This window comes from Girardinichthys multiradiatus, chromosome 10 (genome assembly GCF_021462225.1).
Source record: "Girardinichthys multiradiatus isolate DD_20200921_A chromosome 10, DD_fGirMul_XY1, whole genome shotgun sequence".
NCBI classification, from domain to species: Eukaryota; Metazoa; Chordata; class Actinopteri; order Cyprinodontiformes; family Goodeidae; genus Girardinichthys; species Girardinichthys multiradiatus.
In genome coordinates this window covers 11336434-11360548 of record NC_061803.1, presented here as the reverse complement: position 1 = coordinate 11360548, position 24115 = coordinate 11336434, and the positions used below count along the sequence as shown (strand labels likewise).

At 40.0% G+C, this 24115-nt stretch overlaps 1 protein-coding gene across 5 annotated transcripts in view; it reads left to right on the top strand.

The window, feature by feature from the left end:
- The first annotated feature begins 423 nt into the window (after positions 1-423).
- Positions 424-24115, top strand: part of LOC124875076 (adenosine kinase-like) — a 205049-nt gene continuing 181357 nt past the window's right edge. Inside the window, exons 1-4 of one of the 5 annotated variants that reach the window (XM_047376896.1) lie at positions 424-680; positions 3136-3241; positions 4168-4242; positions 4347-4400. In XM_047376896.1, the coding sequence (XP_047232852.1) occupies positions 3198-3241; positions 4168-4242; positions 4347-4400 (173 nt within the window). In that variant the 5' untranslated portion in view covers positions 424-680; positions 3136-3197. Of the gene's footprint in view, positions 681-3135; positions 3242-3595; positions 3709-4095; positions 4243-4346; positions 4401-24115 lie in introns of those variants that run through there. The other 4 variants (XM_047376894.1, XM_047376897.1, XM_047376895.1 and 1 more) reach the window with 4 other exon arrangements.

Sequence of the window (24115 nt, the reverse complement as noted above, 5' to 3'; positions counted from 1 at the left end):
AGGTGGTGGAACCTTCTAGGCTCTAAAAGGGACAATTCTCACACTATTTTCAGTATTTAATGTGATATCTTAAATAAATGTTCTCTGATGGTTCCTTGAACGAAGCTATAGGTTTACCATGTAACCATCAAAAATAGTTTTCTCAAACTTTTGTTTCAACATTGAAATTGCAACCTTTTCCAAAGGTTCTTTTGAAGATTAAAATGAGTTTTTTTTTTTTTTTTTTAACTCCCCTGAAGGGTAAGACCTTTCCCAGTGTAATCTTTGAGGAACATTCCCTGAAAGTTCCTAGCAACTTCAACAATAATTGTGTCTAACTTTACAGTTTAAAGGAAGAAAAAAAAAAAACAAGATTAGCACCATTAAATGTGTGAAGTGCAACTTGATGTAATTCAACCAGAGGGAAAAGGAAATCAGAAGGTCCGCCAGCTTAAAATGAGTAAACATAAAGATCCCTGACACAAATATACTCAGTTTTTCCTCTTTACGTTTAATGCAGTTGATCAATTTGTTCATCGTTTGAGGGTGAGGAAGCTGTAGCTTCCTGCTACTCTTCCCTGCCAGAGAGGAATAGAAACGGGCTGTACGGATCCCTCATCAGCAGCAGACCCGTTCAACACGCGAGGAGAAATGTCTGACGAAGAAACAGCCCGGTCGACCTGGAAAAAGACGGCGTTAAGGTAAAAAACAAACACGGTTATTTTTATGAATCGATGCAATGAGCTCCGCGGAGCTAGCCGCTGCAGCTAGCCTTTAATTCAGCTAGCGCCTCTGTGTTGTGTTAACTGACAGCTGGAGCAGCGAGGAGAAGGCGCTTCAAACCTTACATTTTCCTCCACATTTATTTGACTCGTTATATACGCTGGCTATTCAGTTATGACTAAACAAATCACAGCTAGCAGGCTGCTGGGATTTCATGGTTCATCACATGACTGGGATGGGGGAAAAAATGTCGCTAGATGCATCCAACCTCTAATTGTCCTTTAAATAAGAGAGTTTTTAATGAGAGCGAATCAGGAAGAAGGAATGGCGTTATTTTAATAAACTGTTCACAGCATTAAAAAAGCCGCAAACAAACTTAATTGTTTACTAATAAGTTTAAAAAAAAGTACGTCATGTTCTTGTTTGAATCGATCTTTTATGTTTTGTATGAAAAATTACTAGTAGCGTTTTCATATTTAATTGCATAGCGATATTTGCTACTGCAAACGTTTAACTTTGTGTTTCAATCATTTCTCGTTTTTGTATTTCGAATTATCCAATTATACATAAATAAAAAAAACGTTGAGCTTGTTGGTTTGTTTACAAATGAAACAAGTCAATGAAGTAAACTATGCGGCGTTCAATTGACCTGGGAAAACATTGCACACCCTTCTCGAAGGGACCCAATAAAACACTGGCGACTGTAAATAATGAAGTATTTGAAACCAATTAAAGGAAGCATTGTGTATATCTTATTATTGTCAGGTATTGTACTTTCTAATTTTGGAAGATTGCCCTGTAGTACTTAAAGGCAGCTACTAAAACATCTAAGCTAGTTTTTGTGTAAAGACGCATATACCTTTGATCTAATTAGGCCCGAGTTGCAAGGGCCTATTGTAAATGTAGGATGGATGGATGGATGGATTGATTGATTGATTGATTGATTGATTCCTTCCTTCCTTCCTTCCTTCCTTCATTTACATGATTTCACCCAAAGTTGTCCCCCGATGAAAATTTCCGTTCCACAATGTCGTCGTCAGTGGGCGTGGCCAAACCACTTAGCCACGCTTCCAAACGTGAGATAGGTCGTAGAGATCGGAAATTTGGCACACAGGTAGAGCTCCTCATATGATCTAAAACGCACAGGAAGTCGGCCATTTTGGCTCAAACGCCAATGTTTGGCCGTTTTTCACTTTTACCCACCTCGATGTTTAACAAACTCCTCCTAGGGATTTTGAGCTACCGGCTTCATATTTGGTCAATATGCAGTTAAGGCATAGGGAATTAAAAGTGATCAAAATCGTGAGTTTTCAGGCATGTTTAGGGGGCGTTGCCGGGGCACGAAAATGGCGTTCGCGACCAAAGTTAAAAAATGCAATAACTTTCCCAAAGAAACGCCAAATCGTGGCCTAATTCGTCCACAGCGCCCCCTAGAAAATTTTAAGAAATCAGCCCCAAGCCATGCTTTAACCGAGGATTGTGAAATGTGGTACATTTATGTATCTTGTCAAGACCTACAAAAAAGTCTCTTGGAGCGTTGGTCCAAACCCAACAGGAAGTCGGCCATCTTGGATTGAAGTTGCCATTTTGACCCCGGTTTAGCCCTTTCTAGCCCACATATCTGAGCGAACTCCTCCTACAGCTTTTGACTTAGAGACTTGAAAATTACTCAGTATACTCTTAAGGCACTGGGGATTAAAAGTTATCAAAAGCTTTTTGATACATGAAAGCGTGTGGGCGTGGCCACGCCTCAAAATATGACTTCTCGGCATAAAAGACGAAATTGATATAGCTCCTGCAAAGAAAGTCACAGAGACCTGAAACCTTCTGAGATACATCTGCCTCTGGCCCTGAGTAATATTCAATGATCAGATGCTTACATCATCAAAGCCCCGCCCCCTGAGAACAGGAAGTGTCATGTTTTCCTTTAGAGTCAATTTTTGATGTTCTTCACCTAATCAATGTGAAACTGTCCCAATTAACAGATAACATGATGGTCTAAGACAGTCGCCAGTACTTACTGTTTAGCTTCAGGGTGTGGCTGTGGCAGCGTGGCGAATCCTGATGTCATGCCACGGCCATACGTTTGGCTCTAAATTACACATGCATGGTCCGATTTATTCCAAACTGAATATGGTTGATCTTTGACAACCCCCAAACAGCTCTATTGGATTACATTGGAATTTGGATCAACAGCGCCCCCTAGGACACTTGAAGGGCTATATTTCCCTCATACATCATCGGATCCACTTGAAATGTAGTATACATGATCATGTGTTAATGATGGACATGTTGACACAGTCAACTGATGACAACATTTTAGCCCCACCCACAAACAAACAAGTGGAAAGTCCGATTTACTCAAAATTTTGAATGCCTCTTACCAGACCAAAACTCTGCGTGACTGAAGATCATATGACATGTTGTTCACAGTGCCACCTAGTGGCGACGCGTTGAAGTGAAGCGGTGTCATCGTCAGTGGCGTGTAGGAGGCAATGCCATGCTCCCGCGGCCGCTGCACAGGCCGAGTTATGCTGAGGTGCGAGGGCCTTCAATGCTGCTTGCAGCTTTAATTTTGATTAAGTTCAGAAAATGCATCAAAATACATACTGTTGGTTAATGCATTTATAGACCAAAAATGGTGGAAGTACAGATTGATTGGTGCATGTCTAGTTTTATAGCCACAAAATGTATTATCAACTGACATATGAAGGGTTAATGGCTACATATACATATCTTCTAGTGGTGTTGGATGATGTAACAGGCTTGACCATGTTTTTCATGTGTTCTTGTTTTTGCCATTGGCCTCAAATGCAGCACATGAAGTCCTTACAATAGTTATACTATGTGTAGCCAATCACGTAGCTAGAAGGATACCAAAGACCAGCCCAGTCAGTCCACTAACATTGGGGTTGGCCAAAGGGGAGCACCAGTTCCTGGAGTCGGAAAGCACATTGCTTTTGATAATTTTGTGAGGGAAATTTCTGACACCATGCCAACACCAAGGTGAGATCCAAACCGGGATATACCCTGCAGAGGGCAATTCAGCTGTTGAGATGGATGTTTTGAGGAAATGCTCTTACTCTACTGCCTGTGATTTACTTAGATTGATTGAAAAAGAATGTTTAGAGAGCTATTATATACATGTATCAAACCACACTGCTTCAGAAAGTATAATTAGCACTCTTGTGTTATTTAAAGCGAGTCAGTTAAGCTGTTATAAAAGTGTTGAGAGCAGACTTTACCCACTTTATCTTATTGCTGTAAATTTGGAGATAAAATGGCTGTGCAGAAAAAGATTCACTAACTAAAATTCATGAAATACATATACACGTTTGGACAGCTATAAATACTAACATGTGGTTGACATTTTGATGGGGTAATCTGAAACAGGGATGAGTCTCCGACCGAGCCACTATGTGGGAGTCTGCAGAATACAAAATGTTTTTGTCCTCCCCTCCACAGTGAAAACCTGCTTTTTGGGATGGGAAATCCCTTGTTGGACATCTCAGCTGTTGTGGACAAAGATTTCCTTGACAAGTAAGTGTTAGCGGTGTATTTGTTTCCACTTATATTATTATCATATGTATCTAAACTCACTAAAACACACTAAGGTTATTGACCATCTCTTTTTTTTCTGAAAGATTTGGACTGAAGCCGAATGACCAGATCCTGGCCGAAGACAAACACAGAGCCTTGTGAGTTATACACACTAGAGGGAACCACATGTTCATCTGTAGTGTAAAGCATCCGGCTAAAATTACAGCAAACCTAATAAGGGTTACACTTGTCATTCATACCCCACTAACAACATCAACTCACTGTGAGCTATACTCAAAATAGCCAAGTCATAAATTCAACATGATGCAAGTCAGCTTTAAGACTTGGCACTGCTGAAATGTATAAGTCTGACACTACAACCACCTCGGTATAAATCGTGGATGTATACATAGTTTTGTTTCATGCTTAATTCATGCAAAACTCAAAAGGTTTTTCCAGAGTATGTCTGTTCCCCCTTCCAGATCCGCATTCTTAACATTCCCGGCAGATTAACAGTAAAACCACAGGCTTCTTCAAAAACATACCCACATTTCCCTGAGTGCAGCTCACCATATCTTTTAAAACGGAGGGTAAACAGCTACATTAATGAACACAGAGCTGTGATTTTAGCTTTGATTTTTGGTTGACCGTACACCAACCTTCTTCTGTTACTGATACGGTAACCCTAACCCTTCACTGATTGGCTAAAAGCTTATGTCAATGATTGTTATGCAGTTTACAGTTTACTGTAAGAAGGCACTGAAACTAACCTCAGAAAGCACTGGAGTCAGAGACCAGAGGCGAAAAACACCAATTTAAGTATACAAAGTTATGTTTAACTTTCTCAAGTTATTTAGTAACGTAAATACAATTTATTAAGTCAACTTATTTTTTTCATAAGTGGTGGAGGTCGTCAATTTAAATCATAATTGTCTCAAAAAGTCTTAAAAACTGTTACATTAAACTTACTGAAAGTTGCAGCAGCCCTGTGAAAAGTACGTCCACATATAAGATGTGTAAAACTCTACAGATGGAAACTTGAGAATCGAAAATATCAACATTTGTCTCTGTAAATGTATCCATAATGATCCTATTGACATGAAATTCACACTTTATGGTAACAACTCAAGTAGTCCACATATACAAAGAAATCAAAACAAATGTATTCATTAGTTACAGTACAGGAAGTAAGCATTGTACATGCTTACTGGATTTTATTAAATACTTGGTAGAACAGCCCTTTTGATGATGGCAACTTCAAAACATCGCTCCTGTGAAAACATTAGTAACAATCATGGCTCGGGTGGGAGTTTTACACAATCTTTCACGCAAACTGAAGTCTTAAAGGTCCTGGGAACCTGGGCTTTTCTACCAGCTTTATTTTCTTACTATGAAACCAGCTGAAAGTGTCCTTGGCTGTATATTTGTGAACCTTGTCTCAGTGGATCATCAACCTGCATTTCATCTTCAGATTCTTATCAAGAATATGCCAGTGCTTTTATTCATTTGTCATCTTATTATATGAAGTCTGCCAGTACTACATACTGAACGATAGTCCCACATCATGATATTCCCACTTCCACACATTATTGTTGGTATCTTGTTTTTGGAGCAATGTGTGGCTCCAGTCTCATCTGATTATATTCTTACAGTTTGTGTTGCTATGTTCAAATGTTCTGCAACAAACTTTAAACAACCTGTTCTATCTTTTGTGGTTGAGTTTTGTGTGATGCGCTGGCAAAAGAGTGATTTTGACTGAATGCATTGTTGTTTTCAAGGAAAAAGTGTACCTGGTAACTTCAGGTCCCTCAGAGGATATCTGCTCTACCGATTGTTTGACTCCTGTGTACAATCTTGAATTTTCTTTCCACTTCTGGGTTATGGTCCCAGGGTTGCTCACTGGAATATAAGAAGTTTAGAAGTACATGTGTAACCAATTCCATCAGTATGTTTGCAACTGTAAGGTTGTGAACGTCTTGAGAGAGCTCTTTAAGTTTTACCCATGATGACATGCTTCGACCTTGGTAATGAGAAAGCTTCAATTGATTAGGTCTACACAAGCAACTTGCACTGGTAGGTGTTAGGACTATGATTATTGATTAATTAATATTTATCAATAATTATAATTGAAAATCATAATTTGACTAAATTAATTTCTTAACCAAAAATCCTTATTTATGCATCGAAGCCAGAGATGTCCTCTGGTGTTGTAATTGTAGCCTAAAGCCCTTGATAATTACAACCATTGAATACTCAGTAATAATTGATAACTATTACTATATGTCACGGTTTAATCAACCGTTTCTGCTGAAACGTGGGGAACTTTAACCTTATTTTGACTGACAAATCACTCTTGCACAAAATAAACACAAACGCCTTCTCTTTATCTACGTGAATATTTATTAAATCAACAGCCCTGATACAACTCGCTCTCCGATTCAATAATCTTCACCTAATCAAACATGCAAAGTTCTACACAAAAGGGGTAAAATATCTAACTAAACAATATAAAACAGCATTGAGGGTGTGAGATCAAACCAGCAGTCATGGCAAAAGTGACAATATGACAAGAGGAATATGGTGTTGAACGGAGTTTTGGGGAGCGGCCCGCCAGAAAGTGTAGCTTAGTTAATACTGTAAGTCATAAAACATCCCCCACCGCTGGGGAGTCCGCGCACACAAAGGGTTGTAAAACGTTTGGCGGCAACTAATAAGCAGTAAAGTTGAAGACAAAGAAAATGGTGAATTTCACCATGAATATATTATAGCAGTTCAGTTTTATGGCGCACCTGAGCTTGCTCTCAGGTGTTAAAACCTCACAGCAAAACACACAAAGCTGGGGAGCACAGTGGCTTTCAGATATCCAACACAGCAAATCAGTTTCAAGAAAATGTTGTATGCACATACAGTTTAGAACACATTAGACTATAAATGGCGTTTTTAAATCGCCTAACGTCCTACTCTATCCTGCCCACGCTATTTCTAATAAAGAAATAAAAATAAAAAGATGGATTTTACTTGAGGTTGCCTCCTCTGAGCAGCGGGGGGTGGACGCGTGGAGAGTTTCCACGTGTCCGCGGATAACTCAGGGAAACAGTCCGTTTTCGTCCTTTGTGGCCTCCTTGGCAGAAAGGTGAAAAAAATATGACGGACTGTCACTTAGTCGACTGGAACAACAAAAAAAAAAAGGAGGGAAAATTGCATCTCCTGGAAAGCACCATGGTTTTTTTTGGCTACGTGTTAAACCCACGTCTTCGATCGGTAAAGTTGAAAACTTACAAGCCTTCTTATTCCTGTAAGCTTAATTCGCTTAGTTTCTCATTGGCCAACGAGGAGAATTAATGAAATCCACGTGGGACCTCTTCTCCAGAATGCTGCTTCAGTTGCGTGGTAACCGCGTCTAGGTCCCAAGCTGAAAGCAATGGCGGGGAGTCTCATAGTCCGTTATATAGTTGACTGTGGCCTCAGAGCTGCGAGGCCCCTGTCTTATCAGCCGCGGTTCCCGCTGGGATTTGTAGTAGCGGACTGTCCTGGGATACAAAATGGCCGAAAACGCCGGAAGGCCTGGTGGCGTCCAGCAACGTGCAAATGGTCCAATATTCAGCAAAACATGGTCCAACATAGGAAGCAGGATTACTTTCTATTACTACTTAACTTGGTTTCTTGGCTTTCTATGGCTAGAAACTGCTAGTATAACAGATGTCTCCTCTACACTTACTAGAGTGCAACAGATGATAGATCTTATTTTTTCACCGAGCCAGTGTCAAATGTCACATGCGAGTACATTCCCACCCCACAGCTGCTCTTTTGTATCTGTTAAAAAAACACAATCTTGACTGCTGCACCGCAGTGTGCTACAGCTTTCATTTTAGTCTTTTTGTTACCAAACAAGCGTTATGTGTGTTTTTTTTTTTTTTTAGAAAGGGATGTTGTTTCACTATCCAACCCCATATGCCACATATTGGTGTTCCTTAAACCTTAGTCACTCATCTGGAGTGTATTGGTGGCTTTAACTGTAGCACAGAACAACAGCATCCTTCATAATTATAGAGTTAATAAAGTTACAGCTGAATATTCTCACATGGAAAAAAATATAGAAAAATCCAGGTTTTCCTTTAGTGGGGAAAAATAAAAATCACTGACACACTTAACAAAATGAATGTAACAAAACCATTTCTTGATTTTTAGGTTGATCACATCCTTTAGGATCTTTTAAATTGTGCACTGCACCATCTTGTTTCCCTGGAATATAAGTATTAAGTTGCTCACCGGTCTATTTAAAAGGATCCCCACAGCATTATGCCACTGTGTTTCATGGAGAAGGTGTGTTCTGTATGGTGTTTCCAGGCTTTTTATGATGTGGTTTTTTCACTTACATTCTCTGTCAAACATCTAACCCTTCACTGAACTGTTGAATTTATCCTGATTGAATCACAAAAAAGCGTATGAATACCTTCAGAAGGCACTGTATACAGTACATGGACATATCAGTACATCAGAGCTACAAAGGGCTACCTTGTCAGGTCTTGTTACTCCACAAAAGGACACACGTGACCTTGGGCAGCAGTGGCTGCACAAAGCAGCATCATCAGCAGTGTTGTTCTCCTTCAGCACAAAGGCTGCAGTGTTATCTTTAGGCCCACAGACACTGTTCTCTGTACATTCTGCACAAGGTCAGGGCAGGATTAACATGCAGCTTTGGTGGTTAATTCCCATCTCAATACATTTCAGTGCATATCCTCACCAGTTCATCTCACAGAAGCCTGCTCCATCACCTATATCAGGTTACAGGACCATAAACACGCAGTGTTTTTGTTTTTCTTCCTTTTTTAAGATTCCGCGATAAAGAAAACCCAAAGTGTTCGTTCTTTGGCTGCTCGGTGAATGAAACTAAGCGTTACGTTATGTGATTCACAAAGTAGCTCATCTCAGAAAGAGGAACTAGAAATTTTATCCGGACAAATAGGTTCATTACAAAAAAGCTCCCAATAGGCTTACAACTTCAGGCGACTAACACTATTGTTGCACGTCTGAATCTAGTGTAACACAATTCCCTTCCACCCAACCCTTTTTTCCCATCACCCTGGTGGGAGAGAGATCATTGGATGCAGTGCTCTGTGGCCGTTCCTGAATTCAATTATCCAGTCGCAGCAGAGCCCATATAATCCTGTTGTGGCTGAGAAATTGCCTGCTATACAGTAGAAAGCATCTACGTCGCTGTTAGTACTGGCTGGGGAGTTGATGTTTTTTTTTCTTCTTCTTGTGTTTGTGCTGAGAGTAAGCCCAAGCAGCTGTGTAGGCTTTTGTGTTTTGATAGCTGATTAATCGACTGCAAAAAGTGCTGGTTTGCTGCTTTTACTTTCTTCTCAGGGATGGCAAAGACATTTTTGAGTTTTCTATAGATTAAATAAAAATGTGTTAGTGGATGAATACAAATAGTTATATGCCTTATTTACATTGCATCAATATGTTTCCTTCTTTGTTGGTTTGGCTTTATTTCTGGATAAACAGTTAATTCCTGAAAAGTTGAACACAACTTATTTTCCCTAAACTAGAAACTACCCCTAAACTACTCCATGCTAATACTCACATACAGGTGCATCTCAATAGATTAGGATATATCCAAAAGTTAATTTATTTAATTAATTCAAATTAAAAGTGACACTGATATACTAGGTCTATTAATTACACAGAGATGAATATATTTCTAAGTTTGATAGTTGTTGCTTACAGCTAAGAATATTACATATTACCAATAAAACAGGCCATAAACCAACATTTCATATCAGAAATGTTCTCCACAACAAAGTTTTAGAAGCTAGATGTTCACAGAGTTCTGTATCCAAGCATACTGATGAAAAAAGTTTAGTGGAAGGAGAAACTTTGTGGAAAAAAAAGGGTGCAAAGCAGTAGAGGTTACCAGAGCCTTCAAAGGAATTTGAATTAAAGCTGTTAAAACAACATGGGCTTCTTTAACACTTCTGTAGAGCAATAGCCTGATTACCACCATGCAACGTTGCATTGATGCAGTAATTCATGCAAACCCTGACCCAGTGTTGAGTGCATGTACTTTACAGCACATGGGCGTTTCTTTATTAAAAATTATTATTTTATTGATCACATGCGAAATTCTATTTTTCTAGTTTCTAGAGTTTTGGGTTTTCATTAGCTATAGACATGATCATCAAATTTACCAGTAACAAACACATGGGCTATATCATAGCTTTGAGTAGTAAATCTGTATAATATGAGTTCTGCGTTTTCAATAATCTACTGAAAACAAATGAACTTTTGCATGGTATTCTATTTTATTTTGAGGCATCTTTCACTGCACAGGCCATACTCTTACTTTGCTTTTATTTAGGTAATAACTCCAGTGTGGTTTTTAAGCTGCCCTTTAAGGGGGTCCTTTTCAGCAATTGCTGATTTTTCAGAGTAGGTGTTGAACTTGAGGTCGGAAACCAGCTAAACCAAAGCTGGATGTGACTTCCTGAGAACCCTGCTCTTCAGAGAATGATATTGTCAGATGATTTAATTGTTTTTGTTTAGCAGTCAATGCAGCCATAGTGTGGCTTGAAGTTAAGGTTGAGATTTCAAACAGTAAATATTTGTATCTGTGACTTAACATTTATGTATTGGTGTGTTTCACTTGGTGTTTCAATGTTTTTGATTAGTTTTGTGAGTAACTGGAGACATTTACAGTGCCTTGTAAAAGTATTTATTGTCTATTAAACTGCTTTGATAGACCAATACAAAGTAGTGCACAGTTGGAACAGAAAGTGAATGATGGCTTTTAACACTAAAATGGGAAATGACATGCATTTCTATTCAGATCCTTATCCTGTGCTCCTTATCAAAATCCTACACAATCACATGCCTTCCGAGTCCTCCTGGTGTGTAAATCAAGGTCAATATACATACATTTGTTCTGTGAAGGATTTAGAGGTTTGTTAGAGGACATTAGTGAACAAACAGCATCATGAAGACATGAAACATGTCAGGGATATAGTTATAGAGAAGTGCAAAGCAGAGTTAGGTAATGAAATGATATTCAAGCTTTGAACATGGCTGTCCATCTAAACTGACAAGCCGGCGCATAAAGACTTTTAATCCTAGAAGCAACCCATGGTAACTCTGTAGGAGCTGTAGAAATCAACAGCTCAGTTGGGGAAAATATTTGACAGGACAACTGCTAGTCATGCAAACTACAAATATGGCCTTTAGGGAAGACTTGGGAGAAGTCCCATTTAGAGTTTTCAACAAGCCACATATGATATACAGTAAACATGTGGATAAGGTGCTCTGGTCACAGCATCATTCTTAGGATGCTTTCCTTCTGCAGGGAAGGGAAAACTCACTGAAGTTGATGGGAAGTTGGGTTGATTGCCCTTTGCTGACCAGTACTGGAAGAAAACTTGTTAGAGGCTGCAAAAAACTTGAGATTGGGGCAGAGGTTCACTTTGCAACAGGACAACAGCCCCAAACATACAGCCAGAGCTGTAATGCAATGGTTTAGATCAAAGCTTACTGTGTTAGAATAGCCCAATCAAAGTCCAGACCAGTCCAATTTAGAATCTGTAACAAGACTTGACAGTTGACGTTCACATTTGCTCTCCATCCAATTTGACTGAGCTTAAGCCCAAAAACCCTTGCAGCAGTAATTGTAGAAAAAGCTGGTTCTGCAAAGCATTGACTCAGGTTTGAGGAATGAAAAAGGTCGCCACACTTTTCAGATTTTTCTTTTATTTATTAAAATTTTATTTTAAAAGGGGCGTGAATACTTTAGCTCAGCTCTGTAACAGTAGGCTGAGCAGACTATAGAAAATTACCAGCACAAGTTTGAAGCGGTAAACAGGCACAATTATCAGCATCTGTAAGTATGTTTTTGTGAAGGTTTATTGTCAGATAGTAAATTCCCTGACAGTTCATATTTTACAGGAAATTGTTGCTGTTATTACTTTATGTTTAATGTAAATGGCTCATATGGTTCTGGTGACTGTTTTCAACCTTCCACCCAAGTCCTTCAGAGTTGCATACATACATAGTGTAAACTTATTGCTCATCCAGCAGGTGGCATCAGCTGCCTGCCTTTTCCAGCTCTAAGTAGCACTCCATGGGGAGCTACATAATAAAAACATTCCTATTTCTGATATAAATCAGAGTGGAGGTAAAGAACATTTTTATTTCTGGGTGACTATTTATCATAAGATGTTCTGAACCAGCTGTATTTCATAATATACCGTGCACCCAAGCCCTCCTGGGATTGTTAACCATGTCTTATTAGAGCTAATAATTGTTAGTGTGTCAAATTAGTGATTGATTGTTGTAGTGATTGTATTTTCACCTAACAGAAAGGGGAGAGCGAAATCATCTGGCTCTGAAATATTGTTGCAGCTCAAACATTTGTTTTATGACTCCTTCTGTCCAATGATAATTAATTGTTTACTTTCTCATCTCGGGATGATGCAGTGACTCTTTTCAGGGGTTGTTTGCTCACAGCAATTAAGTTCATCAGTGTTCATCCTCTCTCCTCCTCCCTCTCTGTAGTCCCCCCGACCCCCCCCCCCCCTCCTCCACCCTCCATCCTTTTCTCTGTTATTCTGTGCTAAATGCAGATTAGCAGCGTCACAATCACATCCAGAATGAGAGTAAACTCCTCATTATGCCGTGTGACCCTCTGCTGCATGAATAATTCAGCGCTGCAGCGTTAGCGGCTGGCTGTTATTAGCATTCTGGATGGCAAAGCAAAGAGAGAGGGGAAGGAAGGGTGTGTGTGTGTGTGTGGGGGGGGGGGGGGGGGGGGTTATCACTGACGGGGGCTGACTCAGGGGGATCAGCACTGGATTGAGACACACATCACACACACGCATCATCACACGACACAGGAGATCAGTGGAGGTGCCTCTCCACTCAAACAGCCCGCTGTCTATGTACATCTTACACACCCCTGCTGCTGCTGCTGCTGCTGTTGCTGCTGCTGCTGCAGCAGCTCAATCTGTTTACCGGGAAGAAAACAACAAAGTCCCTCTCTCACTGAGTACATGTTAAACACTCTTGGATTTGTGTGTGCGTGCGTGGGACTGATTCTGGTCTGTAAACACACTTGACTCTACTGCCTCTTTCTTTATTTTTTTTAAAAATGTTTTTAATAAATAACGAAGTGAATGAAAAGTGCTGAAATCCTCCAGTGGAGCTATCCCGACTTGTCATGAGGAGAAATACTCCACCTTGTGGAGACATGCAAGCATGCGTGCAGAGGCTGCATGTGCCACTTCACCGGAAGCACTGATCCTTGACTGAGTGTGTAGACACATAACAGCACCCCCCACTAACACAACCACACCACCTTTTATGTCCCAGATTTTACAGAGTGCTGATACAAACATCTGCTATCTGTGGGGGGCTTCGATGGGTGCCGATCAGCACATCTGGCCTTCTGTGCCGCATAGGCCAAAGGTCACTAGCCTGCACCCATCAGCCTACCTCTGTACCAAAGAGAAAGCAGAGATTAATGGCACTCGACTAGTAATTGAGACATCAAAAAAATGCTCAGCTGCTAGACGTGCCGCTCTTAATGTTTTATTGATAAGTGTGAATCTGACGATTTGGGGCATAAATCTAAGCAGGCTCACAGAGCTGTAAGAAATCGGCATACTCCCTGTAAATTAAAAAACAAGTAGTCTTAAACAATCTGGAAAATTTGGTAAATTTCCATAAACATGTTGTGGGGCTGGTTTTTTATCTTCATTTAAAGGTTGCACGCTGCATCATGAGGGTGATGGCTGATGCAATCATAATTAAAGCACATTCTTGCTGGAGCTGCAGATGCCTCTGTTTGGTGGATAGCAGCTGCCAGCAGGTGGTGCCAGAAGAAAACATCACTCGTCAAAAGAGGATGTAACAAATGTAATTTACATCTTCCTTCACATCCATCACCTCCTCGGCTCCCCCCTTTTAAAGAGCATTTTATAATTAAAACTGTAGCGTCTTAGTCGGTACATATACAACCTGTTCAGTTCAGAAAAGCATGCTCAGGGCTATTTTTAGTTGTCTTTAATTTTCCCCTGAGCCGCCACATTAATGGCAGCAGCTTTTATACATGTGAACTAGTTCTTATATCATCTGTTCTGATCATTTCTTTACACCTTTCCTGTGCGGGGGTAGAGATTGGGAGGCCCGACTGGTGAGCAGCAACACTCCCAGTGTGTTTAAAGTTCACACAGGGCCATATGGTCCCCACAGCAGGGGGTGTTGGTGGAATTATTCACACAGAGCACTCTGAATCACCCAGATCCTGGTATCAACCAGCGAGATACGGGGGAATGTCTCAAAGGCTTTGTGCTCCAGCTTCAAATCTCAATCCTCGAGAGAACGACAGAAGCCCCCATCCTTCCTTACACGCTCCCTGCTCCCACTCCTTTCCCTTCAGTGTGTCCCTCTTCCTCTCTTTCATATCCTCTCTCTCTCTCTCTCACACACACATACTACATCCACACGGCAGAAAGTGACAAACAACGCCACCCTCTGCAGCGTGAAGCCAAAAACCTGTGACATTTTGGAAAAATAATATGAACTCATCCTCCATGAGCAGATTTCACCTCCACCATCTAAATCCTTGAGCACAGCCTAATTAAGTACAAACAGCAGTTCTCAGCTAATGCCAACAAATGGGCTGTTGCTGCTGCCGGATCGGCCGATTATTAAAGGGATGCACATTTGTTGTTTCTGCATTCTAATGCAATTACTCACCCATTATAACCATGTAATTGTGCAGTCATTAATTGTGCAGCCAGTCTCTATTACAGTGGAGCCATTTATTCCTTTTGTTGCAATAGTACTTTCTCAGTGGAATTTTCCTAAATAGAACTCAATTGCATCTCAATAATTGTATAAATTAGAACCATGAAAAGCTATTTTATTTTCATAATTCTATTCAAAGTGAATCTAATTCATTGCACACAGTGATATATTTCAAGTTTACTGTTAATTAAAATGAAACATAAGACCAATAAAAAACTATTTTTAATACAAAACATGCGGTGTACTGAAAAGTATGTCCATGGACTGCACAGTATGTGGACTCAATACTTTTTCAGGGCTCCTTTTGAATTAATTACTGCAGCATGACTTGAAGACAATCAGACTGTCTTAGCCTTTAGCTAATTAGCATTGTTTGTTCTTAATCTCCCCTCTGACAGGACACCAAAGATTTTCCATGGGGCCTGTTTGTTGGCCAATCAAACACATAGACACCATGACCATGAAAGCAGACATTGGTGCTTGTGGCAGTGCTAGAACATGAGATCAGCATTTCCATAAAAGCTTGAAGTAGGAAATGCTCTATACTTTTATGGTAGACAGCTGCACTGACCTTGGACTATATAAAACACAACTGATCAACAGCAGAAGATTACATGGCTCCCTGAATGTGGAAACTTTACACTAAACTTGAACTCGGGGCATCTTCACTCATTCTTTAGACCATGTGACCTTGATGTCCAAATGAAATGCAAAATTACCTTTAATCTAAAAGGAAGACTGCAGGACTTTGATCAACAGTCCAGATTTTCTTCTCCATAGCCCAGCTAAAATACTCCTGATGTTTTCTTTCTTTCAGAAGTAACTTAAACACACAGCCAAGGTCTTGTGTTTGTTCCCCAAACTTTGCTTCACAATCTTCCTAAGGCTACATTAATCACTTATGTTGGTGTTTGTTTTTCTACCACAGTTTTTCCTTCCAATCAAACTTGCCATTAATATGCTTGGATTCTGCATCTGTGAACAGCCAGACTTTACCAAGGCTGTAGGGTAACTTTTCAATAGACTTTGTTTCACAGTCCTAAAGCTGTGGCTATCCGTGCTGCTTGTGAACAGCTTTTCCTTCCACTTAACTTTCAATGAATGTGCCTTGATACAGGACTTTATGAACAAGCTTTTTTTAGCAACAACATTTTTTGATATACCCTCATTGTGGAGGGTGTTAGTGTTTGACTGCTGGACTAATACTGCCATAACATGACATTTCTGTATTTATTGGTCTTTTGTAAAGTAATATTCACATTTTCTGAGAATCTAAATTTTGGGGTTTTCATTAGCTGTAAACCGCAATCAGAAAAACTGCACCGAACCTATATAATGTACATTTTTCACTTTCTTTATTCAAGTACACAAATAAACGTACTTTAAAATTTTTCCTAATTGATTAGGATGCGCTCCAGACCACGATCCCTTAATCATGTCAACACAATAAATCTTTTGTGCAAATCAACATTCACTTCACTGCGTTAAAGAATGTCAGAAGATGAGGAACAAGGCCTCAGTCGATGTTTGAATCGTGACTCATTTGTGTTCAGTGCTTTTATGCGCCTCAGTCTTTGCCGTCTATTCCCATCATGCCCTAATGTTCCAGTGATGAGAATGCCCTATTCATTCTGCGTTCCTCACTGGTTGCTACAGAGGAGGAGAAAAAAAAAAACAGAGAGAGAGAGACTCTAAAGGCATTGAATAAAAAGCACATCTATTTCTAAGAGGCAGCGCGAGCATGGTAGAAGATAATTATTGATTTGAAATAAGAAAAGATAAGGCTCAACCTTGAGCAGCTCAGCGATAGCACACAGAACAGAATAATTAATGGGCCTGTCTTGTGTCGGGACAAGCTTTCACACTGAGACGAGCGTATTGATTTTAAACAGATAAACTGCGTAACCCTTTGTGAAGGGTTTGACAAACAATTTAATTGGGGGGGAAAAACAACAATATTCCTCACCTTTTCCATCTCCCTTTCATCACGTCCCTGAGCTGTTTTTTTTTCCCTCCTTTTGACCTATGGAAACAATTACTGCGCATCAGGCCTTGTTCTGCCTCCAGACTACCAAGCAAAGCTGGTGTAGGATGTATGCACTGATTGGGGAATCTAATCAATGGTGGAACTTGTCTCCGCTCCTGATGCCTGTGTTGAAACTGGGATTCTCAAAGCCTTTTAGCTGCCTCTGTCAGATAGAGAGAAGATGGATCTGCCTGTTTAAAGGTATCTGTCTGCTATAGTTGAGGCTGAGATAATTCAGTGCTCCTGTACAATCCACCTCCTTCCTTATACCCCAAGGAGAGCAGCAGAGGAGCCCCCACAACCCTGTTTCCCCTCATCTCTCCTCTTGTCCGACCCTGATTGGTGATAGTCATCGTTTGATCATGTTTTCCTGCCTGTCCTTGTGATTTGTAAGCTGTTTAAAAGCGAACAGGACAATGAAATCAGAATGAACGGCGCGTAGGAGAGTGGGTGCCGCGGTGATCATTAACAGCGAATTACCCTGGTGTGCATTCAAATACTCAGAAGGACTTTCAGGCAGACCACTCTGGAGGATCCAGATCCAATCTCACCATTGATTAACCGAGACTTGTTCTTCCTGCAAAATCACTCGACTGGGATTTTAGGGCACTCATCTGGTCTTATCAAGATAGGCTAACATCAAAGGCGAATGAAGAGGGATTCGGTAAATGGGCTCACTTTGCCCTCCATGTAAGAGCCTTTGAGGAGCAAATCTTGAATTATTGCCTCATGTAAATAATATACTTGACTTGTTTTTTCTTCTTCTTCTTCTTTTTTTTGGGGGGGTGTTTAAAGGAACTCATGAGTGACTCAGAGCAAAGAACACTCAAAGTACTTTGGGAGCTCTCATATTTCCCTTGATGGGATACAATGGTGAGGGCTCCATCTCCAGGAATGTAAACAACACAATGATCCGGACTTGTTTGATCAGCCCCACAATTTTAAATGTATCAAGCTGAGGAAAAGTCATAGCATTACACTGTCAAATCCTCTGAATAAAAATATTCTATACAGTTTTCTCCCTCTAATTGGAATAGGATTCTGATTTAGCCCACAGCATCCTCCGCATTTATTGGACCACCTGGTAAAGATATCTAGCAATGCCTCAAAATAAATAAATAAATATGTTCTTGCAGTCGCATAATCTCACTGAAATATTGGCTGCAGTTTTCTAACAGGGAGCTCTGGAGTTTTTTAAACCCCCCTTACCATCCTCCTCACAGTACATGGTGGCAAAATAAACTTAGGTCCTTGTCCGGTCTTATTTGTCACAGTTCCAGTTATTTTAAATGTTTTTTTTTGTTGCTCTGACTGTAGATATGCATACATGTGTAGCTTTTTTACTTGTTGCAAATTCCAGACTTGGCATGTTCTTTTGTCTTTACAGTTTTGAAGGAGGTTTCTTCTGCATGATTTTTTTTGTACTGATTAAGTCAATATGTACCATTCTGGGGAAATTTGGTCTTATTTCATTCTTTCTGGCTATGCGTAAGGTTTTTGACAAGTTTCTATTTCCGTGTAGCCATTTCCTCATGGTTTCTGATATGGCTGTACAACAGGAAAACAGGAATTTGCAATACTATTGCTGAATACTACAATGATAATAATGAATATTATTATCTCACATTTTTCTGACTCGTTCCTTTTATTCCCTTAATCACAATGTCCCCCACCATTCTTTGTGATCAAGTTTTGGCATGTCAGTGAAAGCAAATAAAATGAGCCAATGATATTATTTACATTTGCATGCAAGGCACTAACAAATATTACATCTTACCAAAATTGTATCTAAGAAATATTTTTTGACTGTCGATATTGCACAAATTGATACTGCGACGACGACTTTAATTAAATATGTTTTGCAGTTCTGCTTGATGGATATTTCTTTCCCTTTGGATTTCTGTTGTATTGGTCCTTTTGTAGCCAACTTTCTCTGGTATTAAATGGAGATGTCAGAACATTTTAGACCAACAATGCCTCAATTTGAATCTGCCTATGGGGCATTTTGTTCCAATTCATTATAGATATAGGCAGGTTTATGTGAGCAGTTACTTTCTTGTTATTTTTTGATGGTGCTGGTAATTTTGCCGCTTCATCATATCGTATTTGTGCAGTCCTGGTCACCATCTTCCATATTTTGTCCCAACTATGTGTCATTTCCTTCCTCACTTGGGGCCATTTGGATTTTCCGTGACTGCAGATATGAGTAAGTCAAATGAGTAGCTTGAGGCATTTCCTGGTGGGTGCGTCTCATTTTCCCCTTAAGCAATTTCGTACCTTTGCAGTTTTGTTCGCCATGTACCCGCTTTTTAGGGTACAAAAATGAGCCATCTTCTACAGGATGTTTTGTTCCAGCTATATTTAATTTCCCTTCGGGATTAATAAAGTATTTTTGAATTGAATTGAATTGAATGTATTAATTCAGACCTGCCTTGGAGATGATTTGACATCTTTTATTCCCTCTGACTATAGATGTGAGTAAGTTTAGGACAACAGCTGTTTTTTGTAGCCATTTCTCAACACACTTTGGCCTTATTTGAATGACATGTTCTCATGTTTTTCTCATTTTGAGGGTTGGCTAAAAGAAAGGGACCATTGTTATATGTCATATCTATTCCCAGGGGATAATAGTAATTTATAATTTTACGTTATCACTCTGTTTAACTTAAAAAGGTAGCATATCCACAAAACAATGCCTGGATTAACATTTTTATTGTAGAAACTGTGGGGTCTGTGATTTTGTTGAAAAAAGTAGTTTTTGGCAATAAGTCTTTTAGTGTGAGACTATGACACAGCAAAAAACAATTACACATCTTTACCAGTTCTACTAATATATGTGGAGGGTGCTGTAAACAAATGAGAACTACTCTTAATCTCAATTTGGAAGATATGAAATATAAAAATTGCACTGTGCTTGTGTTTAGGGGTATTTTTAACTGGCAGTATGCTGTACTGCACTTGTTATATAACACAAACTGACCATACATTAGTGGAATGCATGGCATAGCTGAAATTGCTCCTCCACTGAACGACACCGGCAGGTTTTAAAAGCTGAGGTTAGTAGCTGAGGACATTTTGTTCAACACAATTTCTTTCTCTCTGCTCCCTCCCATTACTGAGTGAGCTCAGGCTGCAGTAGATGGAAAGGGATTTTCTACCCCTAAATGGCCATGGGGGCCGTTTACAGTGTCACTACTATGGGATCACATGATGTTTGAGGGTGTAAAGGTCTCGAGGCAGCTGCTCCTTTTCGGATGGGATTTTTCGAGGCTTCCAAGAGCAGGGCCCCATGCTGTCTGCACTGAAAGGTGGAGCAAATAGTTCTAGTGGGAAAAAAAAGTCCTCAATCCTCTGAAGCTGTGTGTCTATTTGAAATGGGTCTGGAGTCCCTCTGCCCCCTTCGTGTTATAAACACCCACAGTGCTCAAATTCTTCTTTTGTCAAGGAGTCAAAACAGGTGTCTCAGGAGCAGTTTGTTTTCCTTGGTTAGGATATTTTCCTCTTGCATAGAAAGTTTTTTATATTTTTTTTTATTAAGAGCACTCTGCCCTGGGTGGACTTGTTGCCTTGAGACATGATATGGGGACTTTCTTTGAACTGGTAAAGGTTACTTTCACACCAGCTCAAAATTTGGCCCATGCTTAGTTAAACCAGGTTGTGCTTAAGTATTGAACGTCTTCTACTCCTACATGTTGGTAAGCCATGACACACTTTGCATACAGATTACTCCTGTCTTTGAACTATATTTACAAAAGAAAAATGTTTTACTGAAGAAAATGTGCGAGCACTACTTCATATCCTGCATCCCGGAGAATATAGTGCTTTGCAAAAGTATTCAGCCCCTTTTGGCTTTTTACCTTTTTTGTTACATTCCAACTTGTAATTTATTTTTTTATCTTATTTTAAGTGATGGAGCTGCACAAAATAGTCATTGGTAAAATGAGAACATAAAATGTGATAAAAGAATAAAAAAAATCATATAAGTGAAATCCACCTGTGTGCAATCTAAGTATCACATGATCTGTTTAGTTTAAACACACGTTTTCTGAATGGCCCCAGAGGCTGCAACACCACTAAGCTAGAGGCTTCACACCATGAAGACCAAGGAGCTTTCCAAGCACAGTTGTTGAGAAGTACAAGTCAGGTTGGGGTTATAAAAAAATACCCAAATCACCATCAAATCCTTCTTTTTCAAATGGAAATCACATATTACAACAACAAACCTGCCAAGAGAGGGCTGCCCAGCACAACTCACAGACCGGGCAAAGTGGGCATTAATCAGAGAGGCAGCACAAGGACCAATGGAAACCCTTTAGGTGTACCCTCCATAGAGCTGGACTTTGTGGAATCGTGGCCAGAAAAAAATCCATTACTTGGACTAAAATTGAGCTTTTCAGGCACCATGACAATGTCTGGCACAAACCCAACACATCCCATTACCAAGAACACCATCCCAACAGTGAAACATGGTGGCGGCAGCATCAGCTGCAGGAATGTTTTTCAGCAGCAGGGACTGGGCAACCGGTTCGAGCTGAGGGAAAGATGGATAGTGCTAAATACAGAGATATTCTTGAGCAAAACCTGTGTAAGTCTGCTTGTGATTTGAGATGGATATTCACCTTCCAGCAGGACCCAATGACCCAAAGCATATTGCTAAAGCAACACTTGAGTGGTTTAAGGGGGAAACACATAAATGTGTTGGAATGGCCTAGTCAAAGTCCAGACCTCATTTAAATTGAGAATCTGTGGTTACAGTTAAGGATCGCTGTTCACAAGTGAAAACCATCCAACATGAAGAAGCTGGAGCAGTTTTGCCCTGAGGAAAATCCCAGTGGCAAGATGTGGCAAGCTCATAGAGACTTGTTCTAAGTGACTTGCAGCTGTAATTGCTGCAAAAGGTGGCTCTACAAAGTACTGACTTAAGGGAGACAGTTATGCATGCTAAGGTTTTCTGTTATTTTGTCCTATTTGTTCCTGCTTCACAATAAAAAATAATACCTTTTTAAAAATGGAGGCATGTTGTGTAAATGAAATGGAGCAAACTCAAACAATCCATTTTAATTCCAGGTTGTGAGGCAACAAAACATGAAAAACACATGTACCTTTAAATCCTAAAATGCTTAGGAACAGAACCCAACTGCTCTGTGATACACATAAGCATCTCAACAGCAGGCTTTTTTTACTCTGATTATTTAAAGTAAAATTATGCAGCCACCAGTGGAGATGCTGTGGCCCACTTCAGTATGACTTGATTATTTCCCCCCCCCGAAGTAAATACACTTGAAAATGAACAGCCTTCAATATAAAGTTGAGTGGGAAAAAAGCCAAACACCTCCTAATGTGGCATAACATTTTGACTGTAGTTCGGTCAATTACTTTAGCAGGGTGGACACGTTTATGTTGCTTGCCCCCTGGGAGCCTGTTTGTGTGAACGATTGGGAAAATATACATTCCAGCTTCCGAGATAATAACCCTTTATCTTTGCTTCACGTTACGTACAAGCATAGTAGATATTGATGTCTGAAATGGCATTATGAAGCAATGGGAAAAAATGGATAGAAACTCTTTTGGTATTTCTCTGTAGACCTGATTGTGTTCCTGTGGCTTATGGTAGAAAACTCTGTGATTGTTTTCTGCCCATTCCCCAGGTTAATAGGGCCTGTTTTCCTTTTTTTTGTTTAGTCTCTTATGGTCAGTTTTAAGCTCTTTTTTGGATGGTTTAGACATCAAATATTTAATCACAGTGGGACTCTCCCTAAACACTTTCCCTAGTTATGTACACAATGAAACTATAAAAGCCATTCTTTAAATGGCCCTGAAAACATAAGAGACAGTGTTTCATTCTGCCTTATTAAAGATTAATAGCTGCTTTTATAAGTTGCATTGTTTTGAAGAAAACAGATCACGTTTCTTAGATTTAACTTTTACTGCTCAGTCTGTTTTAATACAGCAACTATGACCATGTGTTCTTCTTTTACTTTTATCAGTCTGACATTTTGACCCTACAGTGCCTTGCGAAAGTACTCGGCCCCCTTGAACCTTTCAACCTCTTGCCACATTTCAGGCTTCAAACATAAAGATATAAAATTCAATTTTTTTGTGGAGAATCCTCAACAAGTGGGACACAATCATGAAGTGGAAAGAAATGTATTGGATGTGTCAAACTTTTTTAACAAATAAAAAACTGAAAAGTGGGGAGTGCAATATTATTCGGCCCCCTTGCGTTAATACTTTGTAGCGCCACCCTTTGCTGCAATTACAGTTGCAAGTCACTTGGGGTTTGTCTCTATCAGTTTTGCACATCGAGAGACTGAAATTCTTGCTCATTCTTCCTTGCAAAACAGCTGGAGCTCAGTGAGGTTGGATGGAGAGCGTTCATGAACAGCAGTCTTCAGCTCTTTCCACAGATTCTCGATTGGATTCAGGTCTGGACTTTGACTTGGCCATTCCAACACCTGGATATGTTTATTTGTGAACCATTCCATTGTAGATTTGGCTTTATGTTTTGGATCATTGTCTTGTTGGAAGATAAATCTCTGTCCCAGTCTCAGGTCTCTTGCAGACTCCAACAGGTTTTCTTCCAGAATGGTCCTGTATTTGGCCCCATCCATCTTCCCCTCAATTTTGACCATCTTCCCTGTCCCTGCTGACAAAAAGCAGACCCAAACCATGATGCTGCCACCACCATGTTTGATAGTGGGGATGGTGTGTTCAGGGTGATGAGTTGTGTTGCTTTTACACAAAACATATCGTTTTGCATTGTGGTCAAACAGTTTGATTTTGGTTTCATCTGACCAGAGCACCTTCTTCCACATGTTTGGTGCGTCTCCCAAGTGGCTTGTGGCAAACTTTAAACGAGACCGTTTATGGATATCTTTGAGAAATGGCTTTCTTCTTGCCACTCTTCCATAAAGGCCAGATTTTTGCAGTGTACGACTGATTGTTGTCCTATGGACAGACTCTCCCACCTCAGCTGTAGATCTCTGCAGTTCATCCAGAGTGATCATGGGCCTCTTGGCTGCATCTCTGATCAGTCTTCTCCTTGTT